The following is an 11086-nucleotide window of genomic DNA, read 5'->3' on the forward strand; positions in this document are numbered from 1 at the left end:
CACTCCACTGTTTACAGAATCCTGGTGGTACTAAACCCTCTCCTTTCTTCCCATCAATGGTTTGGGGGAACATATTTCTTGTTCAGTCTCCTACGAGTGTTTTACTCTTTCTCTCCAGCTACTTTTGGGGGACTGCTTTTCTTCAACAATCCGGATGTGCCACACTCTCCCGCTTTCTCTTTCTCCATCCTCTCTCCACAGAACAGCTCCCTACCCTCTGTGGCTTTTCTTTCCCCCAGTTCACCTCTCTGCACTGTGTACCTGCTGAGTTCTATGGCTCAGGTTATGAAGACTGCTGTGTTGATCCCCAGGTCAATTTCCTAGGTGTTCACAATGATTTGGTGCTGACCTAGCTGCATCTCAGGGATGAGACAAGCTCAGCATCTCCATGCTACTCCACCATCATAACTCCTTTTCCCTGAAGCCAAATATTTTTTTAATATTTTGTGATGTTATTTTATTTTTGACAGAGAGAGACACAGCACAAGTGGGGAGGGCCAGAGAGAGAGGGACACACAGAATCCGAAGCAGGCTCCAGGCTGTGAGCTGTCAGCACAGAGCCCAATGCAGGGCTCAAACTCACGAACTGTGAGATCATGACCTGACCCAAAGTCGGACCCTTAACCGACTGAGCCACCCAGGTGCCTCGCCATATCTTTAAATCATAACGTGTTCTTCCCCACTTTGGTTTTGCCATCTCAAGAGCTGCTGGGCCTCACTTGTGGCAGACACATAATTGTATGTTGACATGGTAGCATGCAGCATGAGACCAGCTGGTTTGTAATCATATATGAGATACCTATTAGGAAGACCTAGAAATACTTGAGGGGCACCTCACAGGAACCTAAGTTCCTGTGTGAATAGGAAAAGCACAAGCCAGAGAAACCAGTTTATTCTTAATAGTGTAGTTCCACCTTTAAGCACAGGCTAGAGAAATCTCAACAGGGTGGGAAGAACATGCCACATATATGCTTATAAATGGTCAAATAAAGCAGGACATCTAAAGAGGAAACCCACAGGGACTCTAAAAGACAGGAACTAATATACCACTTACTGCAATGCTACCCAGTTCAGGATGGTTGCAGATTGCAAACTAGATGAGCTATTTTGTTCTGTTGAAATACGGAAACAAGCTGTGCTTTTCAAGCCAACTCTTTAAGCCAACCTTGAGTCTTCTATAAAGAATTGCAAGCATGATGCTCTTCAAAATGCTAGCCACGGATGCTCATGGAAATGCAAGTTTCATGTGCACAAGTGAGGAAAGGACTTTATGTTAGGAATTGGCTTTTCAGCTACACACACTCACCCCCTGCCCTCACATCTTTAATAATAAAACAAAACCACACAAAATTTATTTCCAAGCACTTGATCATTCTGAAAAATCAGAGGGAACTTGAGCCAAAAGGGAGGAAAGTAACCCTTCTCCACAAAGGATAAATATCTGCCCCATAATTTATGGGGAATGCAAATCATCCAAGCAGCAGTCTATTGGCATCGACTATTATTTCATTTAATTAAATGGCTATACAAGCCTCAGAATGCCATGTCTCCTGCCAGCTGACCCTATTCCCATGACCTTCCCTCCACAGAGTTCAGGGGAACATGATACTAAAGAAGGAGATTTCATTTTAACCTAGAGGGAAATATGGATTCGTACATGAAGGGAGGTTAAGTGGTGAGGGCTTTTCCCTTGACTAATTTGTGCCATCGAATCCTCTGTGATTACTGTGCATGAGAAACTTATACTGTCTTGTTGTTGTTTTAATTCAGAGGGAAGTCAGCCTTGTTACTTTTTCATTATCATTCAGCTGAATTTTGCATGCAATGTGTCACTGTTTATGCTGTTTTTAAAAAATTCCAGAACTCAGCATTTCCTATACTCGCTTTTGCTACTAAAATCTTGATTCTTAAGCAATGTTGGACCTCCTGAGTATGCTTTGGGCACTGGAGTTATGATCCCATAATTAGAGTGATTAAGTCTTGGAAAATATGTAGGTGAAGTCTTAATGGGAAATTTCACGCTGGTTTATCTTACCTACCCACAGAGCTCAAGTTTCACGGGTCCATGCTAGGTCTACCTTAAATGAATCTGCAGTCTCTGGTCTCCTTCTCTCTTCTTTTCCCCCATGACTCCCTCCTCAGTCTTTTTCTTATGACTACACTAATGGATTTTTCAAATCCTTTTATTCTGTTGTATTAAATAAGAAAGGGAATAAATTTTTACATACGCATATAGAGTATTTCCAAAATTCTAAAAGTTTCCCTCATGCCCCCTCCTGGTGAATACCTTCCCCGAAAGGTAGCCACTATTACCTTTCTGCTAGATTATTTTGCCTACTCTTTTCCTTCATATAAATGGAATTAGACGATACAGTCTGTATTACTTCTTTCATTCATCATCATGACCATAAGAGCCCTCTGTGTTGTTGCATGTAGCAGCATTTCTCTCTTTCTTATATTCCATTGTATGAATATACAATAGCTTAGTTGGAGGTATTCTACTGCTAAAGATCCATTTCACTGCTGGTGGTACCCTCAGGCTTTTTTCTCTATTTGTTATTCTCCCAAGATGTCAACTCCATCATCAAGAGATGGCTTCTAGATGGCTTCTTCTCCAGACTCCATGAGGTAAGTACATGAAGGAGATATATTTAGGCCTTTGAGATCCTATCCTGGAGGAGATTCTAAGTCCTTTAGAGTCTTTTAAGTGAAAAAAGGAGGAGGAGGAGAAAGAGAAGCAATATTTTATTGTTAGTGTTAACCCCTTTCAAAGTTTAACTTATATGTCCTATTGACAGATATTTTTAGCACATATTTCATGCCATATACTTGTTAGGTCCTAGGAGTGAAGCATCATATAAGACAGATAAGGATGCTGTTCTCCTGAAGCTAACTTTCAAAGAAAACATCAGATGGTGATAAAAGCTATGGAGAAAATTAAAATAGGAATGTGCAATGAAAAACCCAGAAAAAGCATCTCTGGGAGACCACAAAATGATAAGAAATAGTCATAGCAAGAGAATCAGGGGGAAGCCAGCAGGAGGAAGCATACTCTAGGCTGGCAAAACAACTATATTAATGCTCTTAAGTCAAGAATGAACTTGCCTTCCTAAAAAATAGAAGGCAGGCTCATGAGGCCAGCATACAGTGGGCAACATGAAAGCAGCAGCAGATTATATCAGAGAAGTAAGCAGGAATTAGATCATATATGACTTTGTGGTATAAAGTTAAGGTTTTATTCTAAGTCTAATGGGAAGCCATTAGAGGGCGTTATGCAGGAGAGCGACATTGCCCTAGAAATCAGATGGAAAATGACTTAAAAGAAGTCAGGAGTAGAAGCAGAATACCAATGAAGCGGCAACTTCCTCAAAGACAGAGGAAATGGTATCTTGCACTAAGGTGGCAGCAAATGAGACAAAGACATGGACGGAGTTCAATATGTTTTGGACAGAATCAACAGAATATGCCATGGGAAAGATGCACCATTACATGAGGCAGCAGAGTGCAGTTAAAGGTAAGACACTCACCTGCCAGCTCTAAATCTATAGAGTTATAGCCATACAGCCCTGCAACCCCATTTACAACTTTGGGCAACCACGATTCTATTCTCCATCTAAACAATTTTATCATTTTGGGGCACCTGGGTGGCTTAGTCGGTTAGGTGCCCGACTTCGGCTCAGGTCATAATCTCACAGTTCATGGGTTCAAAACCCACATCGGGCTCTGTGCTGACAGCTCAGAGCCTGGAGCCTGCTTTACATTCTGTGTCTTGCTCTCTCTGCCCCTCCCTTGCTCATGCTCTGTCTCTCTCTGTCTCTCAAAAATAAATAAACGTTAAAAATATTTTAACAATTTCATCATTTAAAAATGTCACGTTTAACCTTTTGATATTGATATTTTTTTTTCACTCAGGACGATTCTCGTTATATCCACCCATAATCGTTGTGTGTATCAATAATCTGTTTCTTTTTGCTGCTGGATAGTATTTCTTGGTATGATTATTCCATAGTTTATTTAACCATTCACCCAATAAGAACATTTGGGTCGTCTCCAGGTTTTGTTTATTACCAAGCTTCTTTGATAATTTGTGTACAGGCTTTATGTGAATATAAGTCTTCATTTCTCTGGAATAAATGCCTAGAAGTGTAATTGCTGGGTTGTATGGTAAGTGCACATGTGTTATAAGAACTTGCCAGGCTGTTGTCGAGAGTGGCTGCACTACTGTGTATATCCCACTGACAATGCATGAGAGACCAGATTCTCTGCCTCCTTGCCAGCATTGATACGATTTCTAGTTCTGATTCTAATAGGTATGTGGTGATATCTCAACCTGCTCTTAATTTCCATCTTCCAAAGGCTAATGGTATCGAACATCTTTTAAAATACATATTTGTCATCTGCAAATCCTCTTCAGTGAAATGTCTTTTGATGTATTTTGCCCACCTCAAGTTAGATTATTATTAATTCCTTTATTGTTACCTGTCAGAGTTTCTTTATTCTGGAAAAAAAGTCTTTTTGTCAGATATGTGGTATGTAAATATATTCTCTCAATTTGTAGCTTTTCCTTCCATCCTCTTAACAAGGTCTCTGACAGAATTGGGGCGCCTGGGTGGCTCAGTGGTTAAGTGTCCAACTTCAGCTCACGTCATGATCTCGTGGTTTCTGAATTCGAGCCCCATACCAGGCTCTGTGCTGACAGCACAGAGTTTGCTTGGGATTCTCTCTCTCCCTCTCTGCCCTTCCCTCGCCCTCTCAAAATAAACAAATAAACTTAAAAAAAAAAAAAACAAGGTCTTTCGCAAATAAATCTTTAATTTTGATGGAAGAGAAAAAAAAAGAAAAGGTGCACCATTATGCTAAACAAGTATACGTCTTCTGACTAGGCCTTACTCAAGACTCCTATACACTAGGATGATGGAGGAAAGAACAAAGAACCTCAGGGGGAAAGATGATCTTGTCTCACAGTAATCACTTCCATTGGCCCATGACATACAGAAAGTACTTTCGCGTACACATTTTCACTTTGTTCTTACAACAATTATATAAGGGAAGGAAGCAGAAATAAAAAGTGCAACTTTACAATAAAAAAAAAAACTCAGAAATTGAAGAGCATAATGGACTAATCCAAGGATTCAATTAGTAATTAATAATTATAATTAGTAAGCTCCTAATCCAAGACTTGTACCCATCCTTCTGGCATCTGTCCTCCATATTGTTTTCCTGAGGTATCTGCTCTAGTGATCATAATAAATCTTAACTTTTATTGAGTGCTTTCTCTTTGCCAGACACCATTGCAATTCATGTCATGTATCACCTCTTTTAATCCCATAATGTAAGTACCATTATTGCAGTCCTTATTTTGCAGACCTGTAAACTTAAGGCTAAGAGAGTTTAAGTGACCTTTCAAAATTATCACAGCTGCTAAATTCTGGAACTAGAGATTCAGCCAAGGCAAACTTACTCCCAAGCCCATTTCCTCAATCATAATACTATGCTATTATAGACAGAATAAGTAGAGTCTGTTAAAAATCCCATTTGCCACCTCCAGTGTTAAGTATCTTAAAATAATTTCAAACACTAATATTCTCTGAGACTTTTAACAACACCATACTGATAAATTAATATACAAACACTCTAGACATTTTCTTCCTCAACCATGATATTCATTGAGGAATCCATTTCTCAGCTTCTCTCCCAAGCCTCTGAAAAATTTCCGCAAGAGGAGATCTGATGATTTGCCCTTTTACCATTTGAGCCCTAGAAACATCTATCTTTAGCCACCAGTTTAATTAAAGATGTGTCAAAACATGAAGGCTGTCGGCAAGGTTGACTTTATTATTTTCTCAGAAAATATAAAATATCCATTATGGAGCCAGCGCTTCATGATTATAAACATCTCTTGGAGACAAATAATTTAACAATAGACACACTACCTCATCCAGACTGAAACGACTATTTGTGAGTTCTCCTCCAAGATGTCTTCTATTATTTAATCAAATGTTACCTTACTTCTTTTTTTAAAAAGATCCAATGCAGAATGCTTATGATAAAAATTCTGTTTTGGTTTCATAAATCTAGCATCTGCTATTTGAATATGTTCTTTTAAATTATATACCATTTAGAGTTAGAAGAGATGCTCAGGACTATAATCTAAGCGTTTCCAGTTATAGTTGGACAAGCATAGTTTCACAGAGTTTACTATGTGTCCAGGGGCCCCCCAGTGAGTTGATGACAAAGCCAGGACTGTGTCTGGTCCAGCACAGCAATATTTTACCATCCCTCTTTCTGTGTTACCTTTACTAGCATATTAACATTCTCTCTCTCCAATAAAGAAAGTCTAGAAACTCAGTCTCTAATTATCTACATAACCCCATATATAACCATACAGTGATCTATATAAACAGACTTTCATATCCTTTGGAACTGGGAAAACTCCTCCAGATCCAGTTCTGATGGGGCTGCACCAACTACCTCAGACAGAATGAGTCCTTCTGTCATTGTGTTCCCAGAAAGTGATGCTCACATTTCAACTATAATAGTTATCACAGTGTGTCCTAATTTACCCTGTTTAAATGTGTGCCTCCTCCACAGGACTGTGAGTTCATCTATGCAAAGACAGTGCCTTAATCCACCTTGCAAACCCAAACGCTTTGCATAAAATATGCATTCAGTAAAAGTTTTTGTTTGTTTGTTTTTAATTTTTTAATGTTTCATTTTTGAAAGCAACTGACAGAGCACGCGCACACACTAGTGGGGAGGGGCAGAGAGAGAGGGAGACACAGGATCTGAAGCAGGCTCCAGGCTCCGAGCTCCGAGCTGTCAGCACAGAGCCCGACTCAGCAGAGAGCCCAATGTGGAGCTTGAACTCACGAACCGTGAGATCATGACCTGACCTGAAGACGGACACTCAACCAACTGAGCCACCAGGCACCCCTGCATTTAGTAAAATTTTTTATGAATGAATGTGTTAAGGAATCAATCAATTTCTAGAGACCACCTTGTCCACTCCCTGAATCCAAGAGACAGAACTGACTTATCAGTGTCATAGAAAAACACCTTTGTCATCATACATAAGTAAATAAAATAAATTAAACATAAATAAAACAAAGTAGACAGTTGAAGAGATTATTCTGGGTAGGAGACGGGAAGAGATTATATCAGAGTGTACAATCTATACCAGATTGTATCAAATCAGATATCAGGAAACAGAAACCACACAATAATCAAACAGAAGTTTAATATAAAGAGTTATTAAACTGAGGAGAATAACTATAAAGATATACAAAGAACTCTAAAGGATACCTTGGATCAAGGGTGAATCCAGGGAAGGAGAAACTTTGAAAAACAACCAATCTGGCTCCCTCCCCAAGGCTGAAGTTCAGATCTCATCAAAGATGTGGTTGCAGCCCAGGGGATGGTAAAGAAGTTCACTAGGTTGCCTGAGTTACTAGGCAAGCCACAGCAAGCCCCCCCCCCCTAGGTACAGCGGAGCTGTGGCTGATGTGGCATGCAGAGCGAGTCCCGGCACCACGGCGGGTGCCAGGCCTGGAGCACACAGCTCTTGCACCCAGAGAGCCACGGGAAGCAAACCTCTGGGGCACAAGCCAGCAGGGGTTAGTGGGAGGGCACACAGAAGGAGCTGGCAGGCCACTGGGGGCACCAGGGCTGGAACACGCAATGCTCACATCAGAAGGGCCAGAACAAGGTGGTCACTGGGCCCAGGCTGCTAACTAAGGGACCGCCCACTCAGGTACGTGCACAGCTGGGGCAAAACAATACCAGCCGTCCCCTGCACCACACACACCCCTGAAGGCGGCAGGAGCAGGGGAAAGCAAACCCAGCAGCCAGAACAAGGAAGAGAGCCCCTTCCTCCTGCAATGTCCCTCCAGCTCCCTCTACTGACAAAGCTCAACCTCATCCCACTGAAAAGAAGAAATGCCCAAAAAAGTCCAATCCACTATCATACAGCAAATACTGAAGGACGAATCTAAAGCTGAGAGACAAGAAACTCATAAGTGGGATGGGATATTCAACAAATAAAAGACGTTTACCCTCAGTTATAATGTCCTTTTGCTCTGTTTCCTCAGTTGCAAAATGAGGAGAGTAATGGCATCTCCATTATATGTGGCATAAATAAAAAGTATTGTGCCTACCTAGAACAATGACAACACACGCGTTGGTCATAGTTGAGTCCCTGGCGCATAATAAGAATTCAACCTCAAGGGCACCTGGGTGGATCAGTCAGTTAAGCATCAGACATCAGCTCAGGTCATGATCTCACCGTCAGTGAGTTCGAGCCCTGTGTGGGGCTGTGCTGACAGCTGGGAGCCTGGAGCCTGCTTGGGATTCTGCGTCTCCCTCTCTCTCTGCCCCTCCCCCACTCACACTCTGTCTCCCTCTGTCTCTCAAAAATGAAGAAATGTTAAAAAAAAAATTTTTTTTTTAAAGAATTCAATCTCAATCAGGGGCATCAGGGTGGCTCGGTAGGTTAAGCATCTGATTTCAGCCCAGGTCATGATCTCCTGGTTCGTGGGTTGGAGACACGCATGGGGCTCTGCACTCGTGGTGCAGAGCCTTCTTGGGATTCTCTCTCTCTCTCTCTCTCTCCTACCCCACTTTCTCTCACATGCTCTCTCAAAATAAATAAATAAACTAAAAAAAAAAAAAGAAGAATTCGGTCAATGTTTGCTGTCATCACTTTCACCGGAAAGCAGAACTGGAATCAGAGGACCCCGGTTCCATTCTCAGCCCTGCTGTTACTGGAATACAGAGCAATCACTGCTTACAGAGCCTTCGTTTCTGCTGCCGTAAAGTGGCCCTTTCCCATTTTTTTGCGGGGGTTGGGGGAACTGCTTGTTTTCCGTTTTCTGTTGAAGTCTGTGAAAGAAGAGCTTAAGACCACTCAGCGGCTGTTCTTACCCAGGCAGGGACGTGAGCGGCGGGAGCTGCAGACCAGTCCCCGGGAGGAGCCGGCTGAAGAGGCCCGCGGGGCACCTGCGCCCTTGGACCCGCCTGTGGCCCCGGGTTGAGGATCCACATGTTGGGAAGCTGGAGCAGCCCATTCACCCTGAAATGCCTCCTGTGTCACGGTCTTGTCAGCAGCAGCCTGCTCTTCCTTTCCGAACTCTTCGGGATCTCTGTAGAAGGGGAGATCACGTGTGCCCTCTGGCGCGTGGTCGGGGCGGCTACCGCACATGCGCAGAACTTTAGGGCCTCCGCTCCCGCCGCCTGCGACCCGCTGAGCGAGCTCCCTTACTGCCCGGTGGGAAGGAAATGTCCACACACTGCAGAGGAGCATCTGTGTTACACAGGTTAAGGCACAGAGGTAGGCAGGACAATGCGAGATGCCTCTGTGAGCGGCTGGTGGTGAGCCATGGGATTCGCATCCACCGGAAGTCGTGGCTCTGGGAAGACTGCCGGGACCAGGTTGGTGAAGGTTCCAGGAATGAAGCGGCCAGCCATAGACGTGGCTCTGGTGGCAGCAGCCAACTCCAGCACAGCTCCCTGGTCAGTATTCTTGGAGGAAATGACATTGACATCAGCCGGGTTTTCAAGGGCAGGAGCTGCCAGCAGAAGCGTCTCTCGGGTTCTGTTCGGATGTGTGACTCAGATGCCATCGCTGTGTACTGTCCCATTTGGAAGACAAGGTGGGTGCCACCTTAGTGGGCTCCTGCTGCAAGGAATGTGAGGACATCTTCACTTGCAGGACATCAAGGGCTCTTCACAAGGTCAAAGTTTCCCTTTAAGTGACATGGGAACCCAGAACAACCCCTCTCTGGGTAGCATGCAAAAGACTTTTCTCACTTTTAACATCCCATTTTTCCATCTCACATGCCCGACATCCATGCCTTCTGTTCCACACCAGGGAAACACATTTTGGGGTGTGTAGTGAGCCTAACCCTCAAAACTATAGCTAGAAGATAAGAAAGTAAAGGTGAAGGCATCTACAAGACAAAAATAACAATCCAGTGTGACAGTTTTTTCAAAGTCTTTTCTAAATGATAGCACATTTCAACTATTATCAAGCATTAATTCATTAGGAAGTTTGCCTACTGGATAGTAAAGGGCACAGAGAAACTAGGTTTTAAAGACACATTCAAAGGGAATGAGGGATTCTGTGCAGGAAGGCTGAGGTGGGATTGGATAGAATGATAGAGCCATGCTTCTCAAACTTTAATATGCATGTGATCACCTAGAGTTCTTTTCTTATAATGCAGGTTCAGGTTCAGCAGGTCTGGGGTGGGGCCTGAGATTCTGCATTGCTAATGACTGCTGGTCCACAGACTACGCTCTTAGCAGTGCCGTGGAAACAGGCGGTCCAGGTATCCAGGACCTCTATGCCTGTGGGTGTGATGCAAATGACGAGCTTTTTCAACTTAAAATTTTTGCTTGGAGTCATTGAAGTCACTGCAGACGTCTGGCTTCCAAAATATCATCCGGGAAAAATGAGCTTCAGAAATGCCAATCTCTGAACTCCCATTGCTTCCAACATTTTCAAATAACATCAAAAACAGGCCAGAATAAACATAAACAGGACTTGAATAAACGTAACAGATCAGAAAGTATTTAAGTGATCATCAGATTATTCCAGGTGTTCCCAAAATTTCTCACTTTTGAGGGATCTTTGGTGACCCATGATTTCCTCAGTGTCCTCAGCCTAAAAGAAATAACCAACTGTTCTATTTACTAAGTAGTCAGGTCCCTACTTGGTAAGAGTTTTTGTTTTTTCTGTTTGTTTGTTGCTTATTTTAGGTCCAAATAACTTACTAGCTATTTGAAAACAATGATACGCTTAAACTGAAGGAAAATATGTTTTTATTTCATCCTCAAATAACCACAAGTACTTACTAATTGGGATGTGTGTGTCCATAGGGCACTGCATAACTTCTCAAATTATAGAATCAGATTGGACACTGCCCACATCCCGCATTCCACTCTGCTTTTCATGTTGTAATAGTTACTTAGTATAGCAACTGTCAAAAACACAGCTTCACAAATATATGACACCACTGAGAAGAATGTAGTACAATCTTATTGAAGAAACTGAAAACTATCCTGAGCTAGTAGTTTATGTGGTATCCAAGAA

General features: G+C 42.5%; 1 protein-coding gene across 1 annotated transcript; it reads right to left on the minus strand.

The window, feature by feature from the left end:
* Window positions 1-8639: 8639 nt before the first annotated feature.
* LOC123576196 (40S ribosomal protein SA-like) lies at window positions 8640-9832 on the minus strand. The gene has a single exon (XM_045437129.1). The coding sequence runs from the start codon at window positions 9296-9298 to the stop codon at window positions 8903-8905; it is 396 nt and encodes a 131-aa protein (XP_045293085.1). The 5' UTR covers window positions 9299-9832; the 3' UTR covers window positions 8640-8902.
* Window positions 9833-11086: the final 1254 nt, after the last annotated feature.

The sequence above is a fragment of the Leopardus geoffroyi genome, chromosome C2 (genome assembly GCF_018350155.1).
Source record: "Leopardus geoffroyi isolate Oge1 chromosome C2, O.geoffroyi_Oge1_pat1.0, whole genome shotgun sequence".
Lineage (NCBI taxonomy): Eukaryota > Metazoa > Chordata > Mammalia > Carnivora > Felidae > Leopardus > Leopardus geoffroyi.